This window comes from Haemorhous mexicanus, chromosome 2 (assembly GCF_027477595.1).
Source record: "Haemorhous mexicanus isolate bHaeMex1 chromosome 2, bHaeMex1.pri, whole genome shotgun sequence".
NCBI classification, from domain to species: domain Eukaryota; kingdom Metazoa; phylum Chordata; class Aves; order Passeriformes; family Fringillidae; genus Haemorhous; species Haemorhous mexicanus.
The window spans coordinates 51511419-51530879 of record NC_082342.1 but is presented as its reverse complement, the minus strand read 5'-3'; the positions used below and the strand labels follow the sequence as shown (position 1 = coordinate 51530879).

At 36.4% G+C, this 19461-nt stretch overlaps 1 protein-coding gene across 5 annotated transcripts in view; it reads right to left on the bottom strand.

Moving 5' to 3' along the window:
* Positions 1-857: 857 nt before the first annotated feature.
* Positions 858-19461, bottom strand: part of PAN3 (poly(A) specific ribonuclease subunit PAN3) — an 80114-nt gene continuing 61510 nt past the window's right edge. For 3 of the 5 annotated variants that reach the window (XM_059838802.1, XM_059838804.1, XM_059838801.1), the window contains 7 exons: positions 18024-18189; positions 17533-17620; positions 11493-11632; positions 10604-10733; positions 7623-7687; positions 6791-6929; positions 858-3803 (listed from right to left, as the gene is read on the bottom strand). In XM_059838802.1, coding sequence (XP_059694785.1) covers positions 3663-3803; positions 6791-6929; positions 7623-7687; positions 10604-10733; positions 11493-11632; positions 17533-17620; positions 18024-18189 — 869 coding nt within the window. In that variant the 3' untranslated portion in view covers positions 858-3662. Of the gene's footprint in view, positions 3804-5526; positions 5665-6790; positions 6930-7622; positions 7688-10603; positions 10734-11492; positions 11633-17532; positions 17621-18023; positions 18190-19461 lie in introns of all 5 variants that reach the window. The other 2 variants (XR_009485357.1, XM_059838803.1) reach the window with 2 other exon arrangements.

The window sequence follows — 19461 nt, the reverse complement described above, 5'->3', positions numbered from 1 at the left end:
CACCCCATCCATCTGGAGCTGGGGATGCTGCCTCCACAGAGATGTTCAATCAAGTGCTCTCTGCTAAACAGCATTCAATCGTCTGAGGGGCTCTCCAGCTGCTGGAAGGAAGCGGAGATGAAGCTTTCTCTGGGAAAGCAGAATGGGATCATCAAGTGCTGCAGGAGTTGTGTAGCTGTTGCTGCACATAACTAAGGAGGAAACTGGAGACTGGATATGTGCATCAATCAAACAATGTAGCTAATATAATAACATTCCTAAAACACTGCAATTTCAGCGATAATGACTCCATGTTAAATATATGCAAGGATGATTGACAAGTCACAATATATTACATAAAATTACATCTTCCATAAGCATGGTCAGCACTGGATGGATATAGGAGACTTTATCCCACCAGCAAATCATCAAACCTTTGCTGGTTAAAAATACAGAAAAAGAATTCCATGAAATAAAGTTATTGTGACTCCATGTGCAAATTCTCAGAGAAATTAATACACTTTGTCATTGAGCAAAAAAAAGCTCAAAAAACATGGAAGTTAGGGTACTTGAGCAGAATTTTCAAAAGTAGGGCTTATCAAGGAAAGCAGACCTGATCAAACTGAAGCAGATGGGATTTGACTTGGGAGTTACAGAAATATGCATTAATACACTTCTAGTGAACAGTTTTAGGACATCTGATACACTCTAAGTGTCAAGCACTAAACACAATTTGTGACTCCTGTCTGTTTGAACTCTGCATTGCAGACAGAATGAATACAAAAGAAGTACGAGACGAAGGAAATAAAATTCCACCACCAAAGTTGAAAAGCCCTGGATCCAACTTCAGAGCTTCACAATGTCAAAATAAGGCCACGTTACTTCTGGTATTCTTTATTAAAAATACTGCTGTACACATGAACAATGAAAACAGGATTAAAGATGAGTAACACATACTGGGATCATGACATTAGAACTTAACATACTGGTGCTTTTTAGGGGAAGCAGTTGACACCTGAATTACTGAAACAAGGGCAAATCAAAAATACATAGGTACCCTCAACAAAATATTTACAATATAGTAAATACAGCAACAAAATTTAAAACAGGTACAAAAATTAAAATGACCAACACCAGATGATTTCAAAGGTTGTCCCTTCTGTGCTTTTAGCTGTAAAAAATAGGAAGGTCAGAAATAAATTTCCCACCTGGGAGGGCACATCCTGGTGACACTTCTTTTAAATACAGATACACAGTTCTTCCTATGAATGGATCAAACTACAACTTTAGGACAACCTTCTAAATGGAATTAAAATGGGGTAGAAGGGCTCTCCCCAAAAAAACACCCAAGCTGAACTTCAGACTGTTCAAATCATTCCCAAATACAGACCAAATAAAATAAATAGAAAACAAAGCTCAACTTCTTTTTAATTTTATGTATTACCTGACACCAAATATTTTCTGGCTGACATTATGTATGAAAACTTATTAGCTGTCTACCTTTTTATTTTTAAACCAAGTCCTGAGGTTACTAGGGGCTGAAGCAAACTGACATTATGCAAATACACACAGGTTTGCAATTTAGACATGTCTTGCAGAGGGTGTGCTGGTCTAAAAAGGATGAGAATTCAAGCCCTATTTTACCCCTGCCTTACACTTTCACAAAATATTGGTCCACAAATTAAATTTTCAAAGGTTCCCAAACCCCACAACTGAACAGATGATCCCCTTTCATTTTCAAAGAAAACAATACTGGAAAAAACCTCAGCCCGCTTATAAATTAAGCATTCCATATTTCTTCTAGAATACAAGTACTTCTTTTTTTTGTACAAAAGAATTACAATATGATTTGTCAAAAAACATAGAAAAGACAGCTGCTCTTCCTCAAATACATGAGCTAATGATAAAAGACTGTTCTGCATGTTCACTTTTCAAAGTTCCTGTTCCTTTTATATTAAAAAGAACATTCTGGCAACTGTTATCGTTTGAATATTAAACATTATGTTCCTTTTAAAATTGCAACAATAATTGATTTTTAAACTCAACAACTGATGCTACTTAATGTGGATTCAACCACATTTTCTAAAATGTGTAAAGCATGTCCCTAGTCTTCAAAGCTTTCGATGTGAAGAGAGTTGCTTTTTTCTTGATGCAAGTCTCAAGGCGGAGAATCATTTTAAAGCTTATAAAAGTGGACAGAGAAATATTAAAAACTTCTCTGAAAACTACAAATATTGAGAATCATTAAAATTGATGTCAGTAACATCAGTTGCAAGTGCTTAGAGTCTGTCCTGACCTTTTGAGTTTCCACATTTTCTTCATGGTGAGCACCCAGTGCTATTAAAACATTCAGTGCTGGGAAAGGATAGATACAGTCTTCACTACTGCTTTAAGAAAGGAAATTCCTACATATTTGGCAGTCTTCAGTATCAAAGTGTAGGTGTTTAACTAGAAATCCCATGAATACCCAAGTTTGGAGACAACTGCATGTCCAAAAATTAGAAAGGTAATTGAGGAGCAAAATTCCAGACTTTTGAGACTGAATTACTTCAGGAATATTCATGTGTTGAGTATTAGCAAAAGTAATATTACTTTGGGCTAAGCAGTGACTGCAAAGGCACAGCAGATCATTATCCCTCCAGATTCAGGCCGTAAAACTTGAAAAGCTCTTGATGCCAGACAACTGCTGTGTTTAGTTAATCTTCTTTTAACAGTGTCTTTGTATCTGTATCCAGTGTAGCGTACCATAATAAAGCTGTGGTTCAAAGAACAGAACTTTATACAAAAATTATACTGTAAATAACCTAAAGTAATACACTCCTGAAACTTCAGGCATTTAAACAATTTCTTTAAAAAAAAAAAATCTATTAAAAAAATTGCATAAATGTAAATGCTTCTGACTACCAGGAAAATGTACAGACAGTTTTTAAAAGGCGCTGGTTGTGTTTAGAGCAAGTTTGATATGCTCCTTAAATTAAAGATGTTTCCCATTATGCTGTTTTCGTCACTTCGCTTAGACAAAGTTTAAATCGAATGACAGGGGACTTTCTTTCCTTTTTAGTCAATTCACCAATACTTCACTTGACTGGTTTTAAAAAGTTGTTTCTTCTCACATTTCTTTGAGCTAACAGTGGGTGGCATACAGAGCTTGCATACAACACACTTTTACAGAGGTTACGAACTAAACGGTCATTAATAGAACACAATTTCTATTAAATTATTTACCTGGTCCTTTATGCTATTCTGGGTGCAAATAATATCAAAAATGAATAAATTTTGCTATATCCTCAGTGACAAAAATGTATCCCAGAAATGTCCTTGCAAAGAGTTTCCCTTAAGTATACAATGTGGCAAAACTTCAGAGATCAGAAAAGTCTTAAAAAAATTAAAATTAGTGCATATACAAGTGGAAAAAATAAAAGTAGGAACATCATGCACCTGATGTGTTCCTTAATCTAAAATAAATTCTTCACAGATAAAGCCTCCAATGGCAGCCTTAGCTCTAGGATAAGTGAAACATTCTTCCCTTCAAGTAACAGTGTACCTGACTGAAGTGCAAGCAGCTTTGCTCATCTCCTGTTTGTTTCCCAAATGTGAAATGAGATGACAACAACAATTCAGCTGTAGTGCAATTTGCTATAGGTTAAGTTCCTCAGCAATGTCCTGCATGCTTTCAGCAAATACTACAACTGACCATTTGCGGCTGCAATCAGTTCTTGAAAAGTATTTTCAAAGCAGCGTTTTAAATCGCTGTAAGTTACCACAAGTACACTCTTCTCATCTCTGGAAATGAGGCTTATTTTTTCTGGCACACCAGCATCTAACTGTAACAAGAATGCAAAAGATAAAATAAAAGAAGTGTGAAAGAAATGGCAAAACATTTCCCCAACAATAAAAGCAATCAATTTCTTGGCAAGTACATTGTTATGGTGCAGTTCAAATCCACTAACAGGACACAAAGGAAGAATCTGAATCGCACCACAACAATGTCCTCGCCAAAAAATCGAGACATTTTGGTCTTTACTTGATGGACATTCCAGACCTTAGGACTGAAATACCATTGTTTTCTTCCCCTTCCACAAAGCTAGTAATCCTGTAATGCTATACTTCCCTGTGTAGAAAGCCTGGCAAAATTTTTATGTACTTCCTGAAGAACAAAACTAATTTTGACATTACATTTGCACATATGATCCACGTAGGGTAAGTAATTTACTTCTTGTCCACTCCGAAATGAGATAATGGATGGGTCAGTCCCAGGTAGCCTGAAAACCGGTAGAAACCCAAACCTCATATTTTTGGCAGTACTGGAAACAAACTAAGCTGTATGGTACATTTAACCCCTTAGAAAGAAAAAATTACTTTGGTATAATCCAAAACCAAATGGATAATTTGGAAACGTTTGTTCCACATTTCTTCTCATGGTTTGCTCTGACTTCTCAAATTCAGTATGTCCCTTTTTTTATATTCCATTAGATCCTAATTTCTAACAGAGGAATATCCTGCTTTACATGCTGAAGCCCATTACATCACTGTTTCTTAGGTTCTTCGCACTTTGCAAGAAATGTTCATCAATAGAGAACTGTCAAGACTCTCTTATTATGCAGAACTTTTGTAGTTTTGTTTTAGTCAATACGCTGATAGTTCCACCACAGTCTTTCTTATTCCAATAAAAAAGGTGGGGCAGAGACAAGTGAGATATGACACTACCAATCCATTCTTTGGAAATACAACCCCAGCAGGTTTAAATGTAATATGAATGCAATATAATTATAATACAATTATAATATTGTACTGAATAGAAAAAAAATTAAATTTGTCACAGAGATGTTCCACTAGCTGCTGTCTGGAGCAACACAGCAAGTTAGCAATTTCATGCATTTCTCTTCTAAAGTAATGTTTTGAGTGTAACCTTAAAAGCTGGAACCACCACATTTTAAAGCTGCTGCTTTGTGAATGGTTTCAGAAGGATGAAAGCAAGCCAATTAGCTTCTAATTTTTATAGAGTAGGATAAAACCACCAGTGTCTTCCAACAACCATTACAAAATATTAATACAATTAAGGTGTTTGTGAAATATTGTCCACTGTTCATTCCCATTAGCATCATACAACAAATCAGTTAATTACCTCAATGGAGGATCTTCCTAATGGAAGATCTGTATTAAGAAAGCCACACTGCTAATTACAAACATCAATATTTATGGCTTTCTTTCCTCCTGTGGGTGCATAAATCTATATTCTCAGCTGAAAAGATGCTCAAAACACTACATTGAAAAGGAAAGTTTGTTGGTTTGGGTTTTTTTAAACAACAGAATAGCTTTCATTCAAAAGGAATATGTTTGGCAAGTACCAGTAAAGTCCATTTAACTTCTACTAGTACTTCTACAGTTTCTGAAGTGCTCCTTAGACTGTATTTCCAAAGCAGAGTTCTGTAAGCCTTACATTTTTTTGTGTGCTGAGCCCACAACCATAGAAGAGAAGAGTCTCTGTTTGAAAAGGTAAGCCATGAACATTTATAGAACAAGGCATTCTTTGACATTGTCTCTTACCTGACCTATGAATTCAGGACTGTCCCCTCTTGCTACAGTACTGTATGAGTCACTGCTTTCAAATCATGATGGCATTTCAATGCCTACTTGAATGTCAACATGCTTTCTTTTTGATTTAGCCTCAATCCCTTTAATGTCCTTTTTAAAGTGATTACAGACACCAACCAGAAAGATAAAAAGGAGGTTAAAAAATGCACAGCAGTGGTCTAATAGGAGGTTAGAAACCCTGACAATTTTAGAAAAATATTTAACTGTACAGTTATTACACATCAAAGGATCTGAACATATTCCACTTTTCTTGCAGGAGAAAGCTGGCTATCCTAGTCCTAGAAAAGAAAATACTGGGCACTAAAACTGTGTATTGTCAGTGTCTGCATCACCATTCTCTGAAGAGCAAGTGAAATTACCAAGCAGCTACAAAAGCAACAACAAAAAAAGTTGCAGCATCTTAGTCTCTCACGGATTATTAAAGTACAGCAAAGTAATGTGAAATAAGTTGAAAGCTGATCTACCAATAAAAAAAATTAATAAGCTCACATACTTTTTAATTTATGGAGCAAGACAAATTCTTCATCTACTGAAGATCTTGTGGTCTCTCACACATCTCCTGCTATTAATCATGAGAGTGCTCAGATAAAATTCTGCTAGTGGTGCAACTCTTAGAAAACTGCAAATAGCTTTGTTAAGTCAGCCTTGGAAAACAAAGGGCTGGAGAGACTAGGGAAGTTATTACAGAAGTGGACTTAAAATGTTAAGTCACAGAAATTTTCTAGCACTGTCCTGATGGCAAGGATTTTGCACAAATTTCTGTTGCAGTTTCCCTCCTGTCTCGTACTTGAGTCAGCACAATGTAGGAATGGATCTTGCCTTACAACCGTGCTTTGTGATAACTACCAGCAGAAACCTCCCCCAGTTAAAGGAGTATTATGGATCCTTTATGCTGTGTTGAAAGACCAGAGTAGCATAAAGGGACCAGCATTGCTTATCCACAGTAATCAATGCATTCTAGGATGAAAAGTTAATATTGTATCTCACGCTATATTAACAAATTTTTAATATTCATGTACTAGTTTTCTTTAAAATATCCATAGATGTTGGAATATTAGCTTAGTGAATACATGGTTTTAACCCAAAATAGGAAAAATAACCACCAGCTAAGCCAATGGCATGAACCTTCCAGTGCCAACTTGCTTTGCAGTGGAATATACTTTTAAAGAAAGCTAACCCAATCAAATGTGTAAAAGCTAACTGAAGTACAGTGTACCTTGTTAAGACATGAGATAATGTGACTGAGGTCAATCCAAGGAGTACCCGCTTCTGTCACCTGATGGAAAAGGTGATCTCGAAAGAGCTTTAGTAAATACCTGTCTCCAGTTTCTGACCACGTTGGGTCCTTCTGAAACCTAGTGAAGAACAAATTCTTGTATTAAAGCTCAGTAAGTTAAGTAAAATCAAACCCCACAGATATAAACAACACTTAATTCTCAGTTGAGTAGTCTAATTGCACAGCTAATCTCCTGCTATAAATTGCAATTAAATTAATCCCCCCCGCCACAAACAGAAGATAACATACACAAAAACTTTCTCAGCTGCTTGAGCATCTAAAGCTAATGCCTTCCAAGAGCCACCAAAAACTAATGGAAGAAAACAAAAATTATCTGCAACAAGTTTACCACTTAAAGCACATGTAGAAACCTGCATTATAAACATAACTCTAAGTTTATGCAAAGGGATGGAAAACTGACAATGAACACTTCATTTTCATGTAGTTAGTCAATAAAAAACAACATGGAAACTCACTAGCTTAAAACCAGTATCTACATCCTTTGCTTCAGTTAAAGCAAGCAATGGATTTCCTCCAAAACTACTGCCACCCACAAGAGAAACCAAACTAAATACAGGGAAACAACTTGTAGCCTTCTCCTGTCTATTTAAAGTTTTGGTCAAAGTTGCTTATCTTATTTTTCTCACGGCTTCTTAAATACTCATTTCTCCATGGGCACACATGGGGGGAAAAATTTAAATTTATGAAGGAAGAAAGTGCATTGCAAACTGTGTTTTACATACTCTAAACCAAAAAAGCAAGTATTTCTTACTCTGGCCTCTCATTGATTGTTCCCAATTTTGCTAGGAGCCTAAACAACCTTCCATTTTGCACCTCCTAGAAAACAAGAAAAAGGTTAAGAGTCTCTGAAACAAAATTTAGACATTTACTTGCAAAAGATACATGGTAATAATACCAATGACACACTGTTAACTACAAGGATTTATTTATTCAAAGAAGAACGTGTCATTTTTTTCAGACAGAGATCAAATGCATTGTATTATTTATCCATAGTCCAGTGCTCATTTTAGCACTTCAAATTATTATAATGTGAAGATTCAGCAACCAATGATACCTCCCAGTTCCAGCAGGAACTGGACCAGACAATCTATTTCCTTGTTGAAATGTAAGTCTAATCTCCTGCCAGCCTATACTCACAGGTATGCTAAAATACAGTTAGTTAAACAACAAGAATATCAAGAATATGGGTTTTATATATATATATATATATATATATATATATATATATATATATATATATATATATACATACATATATACACACACACACACACACAGTTACCAAGATATGCAGAAGTATGCAGTACACCACCTTATTTCAGGTAAAGATAAGAAGAAACAATCTACCAGATCTATTTTTCAGAAATGCTTTGTAGGCCATTATTAGTAAATATTTAGCAACAATATCATCAAACTAATACTCAACTGATAATTGGTTTCAAAAATAATTTTGAAACAAGTTTTTTCAAAGCAGTTAGACTCGAAGTCTTAAAAGAACACCAATGTTGAGTCCATAAATGACTTAGATAAAGCAATTACAATGAGATCACACAGAGGCAGAACATTAAAATTACAGTTGCTTGGCACACATGCAACTGAAAGTTGATTTAGCGTGTTTTTCCACACCACTGAGGATGCAGTGAAAACAGTAACATCCTAGCTTACATTAAACAAAAAAATAATTCACAATGTAAATTGAAGTTGTCAGGAAAAGATCCTCTCTGATATTACTCACATTCTCTAATGGCTCAGGTCTACAACATTATTCATGCTAAGATGCATCTAATTCCATGCATGTTCATATTGACTTCAACTGAATTCAGTCTGGAGTAGATTACTGTGCACAGCTGGGTAAATAAAGTGTGTCAAGGTGATAGCAGCCTGACCTTGGACAACCTATGGGTTGCAGACTTCTATTAATAGTCTAAAAAAACCCTGGAGAACAGCTTGTACCGCAACAGTAGCTACACTTAAAGAGACTGACATGGAAAACCAGCCCTGTCCAGCTAGCCAAGGTCTACTATTTGGTCTAACCACCAAATTTATTTTTGGCATGTGGTCAAATACTCAAAGGGCAAAACTACACCTGTATAAAGTTCATTGCCTTGCAGATTCCCAGTGAATGGTAACACAGATGAGCAACAACACAGGCACTAAGTCTCCAAGAGCCTCCCTGCAGGCCTAGTAGCCTGTAAGGAGGGAGATACTCTCCACAGGGCTTAAAAACTGAGGCTTTGATTGCTATGACCTGAATATGATAATTGTAAAAGTGAGGAAGAAAAGGAATAGCAAAATAGGGTTATTGCTCTGGGAAAAGTGAGTGTGACAAAAATATTAACTACATAGAAACCACTCCCAGCATCAGAAGTGCCTAAGCTACAGATGACTGCATGATTGGACAATATAAGGAAAAAAAAAAAAATCACACATGCTAGTCTTTTTCTAATACTCCCTCCAAAGCATTTGCTTTGGGAAAAAAATGAACAGAGGGTACCAGGCTAGATTTAAGGGATACTGTGGCTCTGATGTTGATGGAGGGGATGTCATAGTAGGAACAAGTTACAGCTTCAGTTTGACAGCTAATTAAGAAGTGGTATTTATCACTGACAAGTAAACAGCTATTGCCAAACTGGGGGCTAAGCAACAACTTGAATTTGTAGTAACTCTGCCCACCTGCCAGTGATAAGCAACTGCTCAAATAACCTGACTAAAAATACAGAAATTGTATTGCTGATCACAGGGCAATCTCCATCTTTGCTATGGGAAGGAGCCCATCTGCCCAGCTTTGTGCGAGCACATAGGCCACCTTAACAACAAACAAAAACCTCTGGAGAAGGATTAGTAGCTGATTCTGAGAAAATGGGCACCCAGCATCTAGAGGTACACAGATACTGTTTGGCTCTTCTATAGCTCCTTGCTTCTGACAGATTTCAGCATCTTTCATCAAGGAGGGGAAAACTGTTCTCCAACAGGACAATACTGGAGAAATCAAGAGAACTGAGTCCATCAGAATCCCAAACACTGGCCTACTTAAAAAGTTCTCAGTGAGGGGTTATAAGGGAGTGGAATCACAGAACTCGATTAAATTCTTCTGTAGTACCCTATCCCACACATTTTCAGGGCCATGAGAGCATTCCCCAATGTATGTCCTGCTGTCAGTCACTTCTGACTAACAGACACTCCTTCCTGTTGAACAAATACACCCTGACTTGATACATAGTACATATTTCCTTTATAGCTAGCACTTGATACCCTGACTGAACACCACAGACCCCCACAGCAAGAGTGCACACTTCAGGAAAGTTGAACATGGTATCTCCATGGATTAGAATTCATTCAGAAAGGAAAACATATGAGAGCAAGGACACCAAAATCCAAACCTAAAATTTTATAGGGCTTTAGCACACATCAAATTATCTACATGACACACATGGCCTTCTTTACTCAGAATGCTATTTTTAACCATGCTATAAAGAACATACTTTTCCCAAGACTACTGGTTGGAAATGAAGATGCTACTTCAGTTAAAACACAGCTGAAGACATCTTAAAACTAGGCATTCTTGAAGCTCTTGGGGCTTTCAAAAGCCTGAGTTTAGAGTTGTCAAGCCTTCAAGCAGATTACTTAGGTTAAGAAACAGAAGGGAAAAAAAACCCAAAAGAAATTGGTAGAAAACACGTAGCCAGGTACAATGACTACAAGTCTTTCTGCAGGAGTTACTACATGATTTACCTTTGCTAGATCTTCTTCTATAACATCATTTCGCATCTGAGCAGCATCCAACTGAGTGTAGAATCGTGCACCAATCATAGGCATGATATCGTTTACACTGCGAAGTCTGTTTTGGTCAGTCAGCAAATACCTGCCAAAATAACCCAACCAAAGATTACTTTCTGCAAATGCCAAATACTATATTCCATTATGAATTCATAACTATTTAATTTTTTTGTATTTAATACATAAAGTTGACAATTGTTATGTTTCTTAAAAGAAGATACCATCAAGCAAACAATCAATTTGCAGGTATACATCGAGTCAGTTATTTAGACAACATGGGAGTATACTCTCATGAAACTGTGCAGTTCACTCCATTCAAACAGCAAGAACATATACAAAAAGAGACAAGGATGCAGATTCAGACTGCAATGCAATTGTTTTTCAAATGAGGAAAGGAGAAAAGATTTCTATTTTTCCCACTCAGGCTGCAAGGAAGAAAAAGGCTGACTATATTGAAACAACACAAAAAGAACACACAGCCAGAAAAAAGCTAGCACTCAACCTTTTGGCCAAAAAGTCAGTGTGCCTATTTCTCAGTACCTTCTGAAACTCTAAGATAAGACTAGCATACTGCTATTGTAGAGAACGTGCAATGAAGCCCAGTGTTTAAGACAACCTAAAATGCTTGTTTTGTTTACACTCCTAATTCTTACTAAGAGCTTTACCAGCATTATACCAAAAAATTCATATCAATGTTTAACAGCACACTGACCATGAAGACAAGTCAATAACAGTAGATTTATCTGAAATCTTACTTGCATTTAAAAATACCATTTTGCTTTTGCATTTGTATACATTAAAAAGTGCTGCAATTTCCTTTAAAAGGTTTATTAAACAAACTTACAAAATCAGATTCTTCAGATCAGAGGAATAGTTGATTGTCACCAGTTCCATTGCTTTCTGCAAATTCTCTCTCTGAATTCCTGATAAAGAATTGCAAGCCAAAGCCAACACAACTTTCCCCAGCGAGATCAGATCTGCTTGCTAATAGGGAAAACACACACAGGTAAGATTCTCAGTAAAGATAAATACTACTTATGGTACTAGATGGTGTTAAAGAGAGACAGTTCTTCAATAACCTTAGAAGAATTTGAGCAACTAAAGTAAGTGCTATTCAAATCATAGTTCAATATGATCGTTCAAGTTACAGTACTTAAAAAGTACAGAAAAAAATCTGTCCTGACACTTAGCAATTTTTAAGTACTATATTTATCCTTGAATTATTAAAATTTACCTATTTTTAGCTTATGAACAGTACCAGAGAGAACTGTGTAGTGGCAGAAGCTCTGTAATGAGGTTCTCTGAACCACCCACCTGCTCAATCCTGACAAGTCAAGGAGTTGGTGGCAAACAGAACAAGTCTTCTCAATATGAGATGTAGAAATAAAAGGATCATGTGTTAAACTGAAACCAGCATTTTCTGCATTCCTATCTTTTCAATCTAGCCATCCAGTGTGAATTCCATACTGGAATCCACACCACACTCTAACACATGATATCACCATTTTAACAAATTGCTCAAATATTTTCATCTCTGATGGACAGAGTGAAAATATCTGAACTGTGCAAAATAACTAGACAGGCCTGTACATCTGCCAAACAGAACAGCATTGTGTGTTATGAAGAAACCTTTGCATTACTAAACACTTTTGTTAAAAGCAGAACTGCTCTTAAAAGATGAATGCTGGATACAGCCTGCCTTGTCGTAACAGAAAATTCTGCCAGTATTAATTGCCAGCCATAAGAAATGATTTGGAAAAGCTGTAACAGATTTTTTTAAGCCCACTGCTAAAAGCAAGAGCCTAATTTAGTAGTAAACAATGAAATTCACAGGAAAAGTTGAACTGATTATTTCCATGGAAAGGCTTTCAGCTGCACACAACTTGGCCAAACTTCAAAACATCTGCAGCCTTCCATGCTGGATATGCCTCAGAGTGAATTTAACAGTCAGCTAGATATGAAATCAGAATTTTCCTGAGGTTTTTTGGAGAAAATAAGATATTTTTGCAAAACTAAAAACATAAAAGCTACTAGTAATTGAGAATGTCAGTTCCATAGCCTAGAGCAAGGCCAAGCCATTTAGCAGAGAATGCAGTCGTACAAGGAATCCACCTTCCAACATTTCTGTGAGAAAGGCTAAAAAATCTGGCAGCATTAAAAGTTCTGGTTAGAATTTGGCAGCTTTAGAAAAGTGCTGTGATGGTGAACATGCCACAGCCCCTCACAGCTCTTCCACCCAGAGGCATAACCACACCTGCTGCCTCTGGCTGCAGTAGCTGAGCAGCCTTCCCTGAAGCCACGTCTCCCAGGAGCTGAGGGAAAGGGAAAAATACCAAACCTTTCCAGGTCTCTCAATGTCCCTGCTGTTCCTACATCAAGTATGATTAAGCAGCACCATTTGAACATGGACACACAATACGTCTGAAGTTAAAAAGCGTATTATTCTTATAGCTAATGAAGACAGAAACAGGATGTGGAAAATGAGACAAATAAGGACAAAGTGGTTGAAAAGGACGTGGGACTGGCATTTGCTAAACTATTTCCTAAGCAACACAGAATTTCTGAGTATTAGCATTCCTTTTTCCTTTGGTAAAGAGACGTTAATCAGAGCAATAAACCCCCTTTTCAGTGTGAACTTGCTTCCACTAAAATGTAGTCAATTTCAGAAGCAGGGAACTGCTATGGCTCTAAACAGAGGATTTCAGCTTGTGCAGTATCTAGAAACGTGTGTCACCTGACACAAAGGCATTTTCATTACGATTTTTTTCTCCAAAACGTCTTGGAAGAAATATGCATTTGTATTAACCACAGTTGTACTTCTTTCTGCAGTCCTCTACTTTACACTTAGTACCTTTCAACTTTTAGTCATTCATAAGGATATAACCTATATAAATTCTGGATCATATAACCATGAGACACTGAAAATATACAGGCAAGTCCCTATGAAAATTGTCTTCCTTTGCACAGGTGCTTTCATAATACAGATTGCATTAGATTTTAGAAATTATTGAGAAAGTCTTACATTTAACATCAGACAGGAAATTTTAAATTTGAGCTTTGTGGGGTTTTGAGCATTTGACTTGCAACCTTAAATTTTTGTTTGTTTCACAAATTACATTTACCAGAAGAACAGGCAGAGACAATATGACACCCCAATGCACCCCCAAACACACAGTTTTCAAATTACAGCCAAAATTAGCTTGTTTTAGACACAAAAGTGGCTTGGATTCATCCCACTTATTTTAGGAACTTCAAACACTCAGTTAAGAGACTGATCAATTTAAGACAACTATAATTCTGTAAGAAAATTCAGATTTTGAGCCAGTTGTACTGCTCTCTGGAGGCACTTCCAATACTATTCATTGTTAGGTGAAACCCTGAAAGAAAATGTTATCACGATACCCAATTTTTAAAGTTTTATAAGAGCACAAAGGCAATATTCTTCCTGTGTGACTGAAGAATCAGAATATCACAAGCTGGAAAGATCCCATAAAGTTCAGGATTTCTGAGAGTCAGATTACCGTTTCAGAAGCAACTAAACTACCATCTGCTGACCCACTCTATAAATTCAGACAGGGTACGTGACTCCCCAGAAGCTGGGTTACACCATTCTTTCTGTAAGGAAGCAATCCACATATGCCTATTAAGTGTTAACCTAATCCCTGAAAATACTCAGCTCTTACTGCTCCTAGGCAAAGAAAGGTTAAAGAAGGCACACAAGAACTACCAGACTTCCTTGCAGCAGGAACACCAGAAATATATTTTTCTGCATTCCTGAGGTAGCCTTGCTAGTGCAAGGTACAGATCTATACTAAATACATAATTTCCTTGTTTATACTCCCTATTGTGTTTGCATGCTCTTATGGATCATGTAAGTTCCTTTCGCCACAGATCTGACAAAAAACTTCGGCTAGGGTAACTATCAACAGTGACTATGAAGTAATACTAAGTTGATTCCTAACTTCAAGGAAAGGCTTTACACCTTCTAAGCCCAGGCAGCCTTTATTCAAAAATGCACCTTGCATGCAATTAATAACCATTTAATTAGTAATTCAATTCATAACTGTAACCTCTACCAACTTAATTTTTTTATCTCTTGAAAGCTTTGCAAGTAAGGGTTTTATCAGCATTCAGTTCATTGATAGAGTTATTAAATGGCATTCACTAAAAACCAGCACTAGGGGATAAACTCAGAAACAGCCCCCTTTATTAATGTCTCCTCATTACCAAGTCAATTCCAAGCATGTCAAGTGTCCAATTTAAATGTTAACTACATAGGTACCGTTTCTTATTTTTTCTAATTAAATAGGTATATGCCACTATGCCAAATGCCCTAGAGATACCTCAACATTTTATACATTTGATTTTACCAGCCAGACATATAAGCTATTCAAATGAAACTTTTCTTTGACAGGATCCATTTTCCAGAAACACTTTGAAACCAACACTACTTTTTATTTTGTTTTGTTTATCCTGATCCACTGCTATGTTGGATCAGTACCAGCTCCAGTTCTGTGGATTCACTTAAAAGGATAAGTTCCTAGAACTGTTGTTAGACGTTAATCCAAGTTCCTACATTTTGGTGCATTTTTTTAGAGTCAAAAATAGTACTTGAGATATCTCTTCAAACTAGTTTCCTTAAATTTGGGGAGGTGGATATGAAAGTTATTTTGGTTTGCTAAATTGAAAATATTTACTTTAAGCCAAAGTAACCTTATAGCCCTTATTAAAAGTTAACAATCTCTTTTTTTTTTTGTAAAGGGGAGGACTTACATTTTATTCCAAATACAGAAATATTGATTAAACCTTTTTAGTGTTTCCTGGATCACCATTTAGCTTTCCCATCTGTACCTTGCAGTTGACTGACACAAGACTTATGGACTGCGGTGGGGCAGGAAGTCACATGCGGCAGTTTATACAGGTTTAACCCCTGGTTTTCAATGCAATTGGCCATTCATATTTCATTTACTTCTTTTTAGCTTCCCTTTTTGTTGCCTTTATGTAACTCTCAAATGATCACAGAGATTAATGTGTTTAATACAGATTGCAAAGAACAATTGCATTCCTTTTACATAGCCCCTCACTGTTTTGACTGAAATTTCTCTTTATATTAACCATGGGAAATAGCCAGAAAATGGCAAATCCTAACAAATATAGCTTTCTCCATTGAAGACAACAAGGAAATGCATATTAGCTGGGCAGTAAACCAAGAGATAACCTACATTTTTAACAGACACAGGAGTCCCAGAGGAATTCAGGAACTGGGTCATGGATCGAAAGGAAAAAGGATGAGCAGCAGCTGTTATTTTGTAATTTTATCTGGCTAGGGCAAACAAAGGTAGAGCATGAGAAATGACCCCTTAATTTCAAGGAATGGACCCAGTTTGGCACCTCGGAAGGAAAAAAATGGGCAGTGAAAGCCTAGCCCCTCTAGAAAAAACAGCAAAAGAAAATGCCATACTGTATTTACTAATTGCAGTTTAGATCTTCCAAACTAAGTATTTAGGAGTATTTATTTTCCAGTTTAGCAGAGCAACCTAAACAATCTGAAAATTAACAACATATAAAACATGAAAAGCCATTCCCCCTAAACAAAACTAGGCATTATCAAGCAAGTCAGCTGCCATGTGTTGAGCTGCTACGGTGATAAGTGCTTTTGACAGACTTGTGTACCTGCAAGAATTTTTAGATTTGTATCTTCAAGTATTCTAAATGTTTTTCGTTACTTGAGTGTCATAATATCTCAGGAGGATCCCTTTCCAAGCTGAAATTAAAATAGAGAAGTACTTAGATTTAAAAAAAAACCCCTCTCATTACATTTTTAGGCATGGAATCCCTTACTTACTTGTATTTTCATCTTCTCATAACGGTTTTCCACTAGATTTTTACCAAAAGCCCACTGATACGTAGCTGAGTGCGTGTTTGTGTGTGTGTGTGAGCGTGAAATCCTTTGGTGTACTCCTCAAAGCACACTGAAAACTGCTTTACTGTATCATTAAAAAAAAAGTTACGTTCTAGAATATGGTCTCCAACAAGATAGTTTCTTCTGGCCAAAGTTCAAACATTTCAGTTATTACTTAAAGACTCTGAATAAGCAGTTTTCACAGTGAATAAGGTCAATTAATGAAAATAAATTAAATCCAACTCCCTACTGTAGTCTTTCACTCCCAGTACAGACAGGGTATGTGATGACTGCTGAAGTAATGTACTTTACCCTGAGGGGAAGTTAAGGAAAGAGGCACTCCTGTACACAGTGATGCTCCAGATGACTGTGGAACAGTTTTTGTTAAGTCTAAAGGGGTTCTTCTTAATTCAGGAATTATGCAGAGTCCACGCTTCAGAGAACACCAGGAGAGCACGGAAAAACTAGGAGCCCAAAATAAAGATACACTAGAATCTTTTTGGCACAAGGAGAGGGACTAAATGCAGTTAATTGAAAGATCTTACTCCTCTCAATAGGTATTCAACACTTAGTTATTTATGTTAAAATCACAAAAGACAGAGCAAAAACTATTACTGTATCATTTTTTTTTTATCTCTAACACTAAATCTAAGATTTTTCTTCTTCTTCCTTTAGAAATTTCTATTTCCAGTCGTTTCTGACTTAAGTTTGTTAAATACTACAGTTCAGCCTGTTCGGTGAGCTTGCTGAAATTTTAGAGGCAGAAGATATCAAAATGAGCATTCACATTTATAAATTATAAGCAAATTTGAACAGTGTATGGGAGAACCAAGATCAAATCAGAAGTGAAAAAATACAGTAATTTACAGGTAGATACACTGGACTACGGTTTAATTAAAGTACTTGTCTTCCAAAAGGAATCACACTGGTTCGCAGCAATCCCTTTGCCAAGCCACCAACCTAACTAGAAGTGTTGTCATACCTGAAACTGAGCCATTAATGCCAGTGGATTATTTTGACTGTTGTCAAATGTCAAAACGTCAAAGATTCCAACACAATTAACTCGTAACCTTTAGGATAAGAAGAGAAAAGGAAAAATTGCCATTAAACTTCATTGGTTCCTCAATTTTTCCTCTAGCATTCATTGAATTTTTTGGTATTATAAAAGTCATCAGTACTTAGCAAATCAGAAAAGACTGATTTTACTATTTGATAAAATGTACAGACAGTATTCTGTTTACAAATAAATCAAGAAATTTCTAAACTGACAGTAGTGGGTCTGATCTGTAGTTTGAGGATAATGTAAAAGTCTTCCCAAAATATGTTTTAGAAGACCTTTAAAAAACCGAAGTTACAAGCTTTAGCACAATGCCTTGGGACAGCTGAGAGAACTTAGTAGCTATTTATATATCAGGTGCACAGTCAGCAGCTGCCGGGAACAGAGAGCGCAGTGAGACTGAATGCTTTCATTACCTTGTTTTTCCTGTTACCAGAATCTTGGTTGGATCCATAACTCTGCACGCTAGTCCTGCTGTGTGAATGGTCCGTAAGGCAGAGCTGAGCTGCACAATATACGCCCATATCAAAGACTCTGGAAGCAACCCCGCATGCTGCCGTGGCAGAGGTCCATCATGCTGACCTAGAACCAAAACATTGTGAGCATCAATGGAAGGCTGCTGTGCAAAAAGCAAAGTGAAACATCTTGAATTATACAATTAACTTCATTTAACTCTTAATAGTCCTTGAAAGACACATCTATGCTGCTTTAAAGGTGAGTTTGGGAATAGATTTTTCTTCATTGGTTTCACATGGTGGTTTTTTGAAAATGCTGATAATTCATTAGGCATTATTAATTTCATTCCCATATTCAGGGAAATTAGGTTTTGAAGTTGAGAACAAGCATTGATTGGAAATTGCTCAAAGTAGATGGTACATCAAAAGATGAAGGTACTTCAGAAGTAAAAACACTAATATCCTGAAACAAAGAGTATTTACCACAATAGCTGCATCATTTTACCTCCTTTATTGCAGGCAGGCTTCCCAATTAAACATTTTCTATCATCTAATAAAAAATAACAAGCTAATTTCAACCTAAACGAGCAAATCAGACAAAGATTTGGAGGCTAAACATCACTGAACCCAAATTGTATGTTCTGCTGTGACACAGCTCCCTGACAAGTCATCACTGCATGACCCTTATTCCAAAGGTCATATGAAATAAATGCATTATTACCCCTACAAATGAATTTGTAGTTCTCCTTTTAAAAGTAAAACTCAATCTTTGCAAACACACACTCAAATCCTACATTACAGTTTGAGCAATACTGAGTCACAGATGAAAAAATGAAAATACAGATAACAAATGTTATTTTAAGTATGATGTGAGTAATTCAAGTAAGCTGGCATTGTTTGCCTTGCACAAAATTGAAGCAGAAGAAAATACATCCAGAATAAGACAGTACATCTCAGTTTTACAAACCACAAGAGATATTTCAAGAGGTTGCCTCAGTAATGATTTTGCTTATTTTGAGACCAGTAATATCATGAGTATTAAGTGAAATCCTGTAAGCATCTGATTGGTTTTGCTGTGAACTGACAGTGCTCTTCTCTAAATATTTATTTCTTTTTAGTTTTTTGTTTATTTGTTTGTTTGGGGTTTTTTGGGTTGTTTTGGTTTTTGTTCTTGTTGTTTTTTGAGATTGAGGTTCCCCCCCCCCCACCTTGTCCTACACAACCAAATCAACATCTGTGCATTTGATCAAAGTAAACATGTGCATACTTGCATGCATACACACGCACAAAATACATGCACAGTGAAAAAAAAGTGGAACACATTCCTGATAACTTTTTACTTGGAAATTTTACTGACTTTGGGGTGATGGGCTGGGAGTGTTAGAAGCTTTCATTTGAG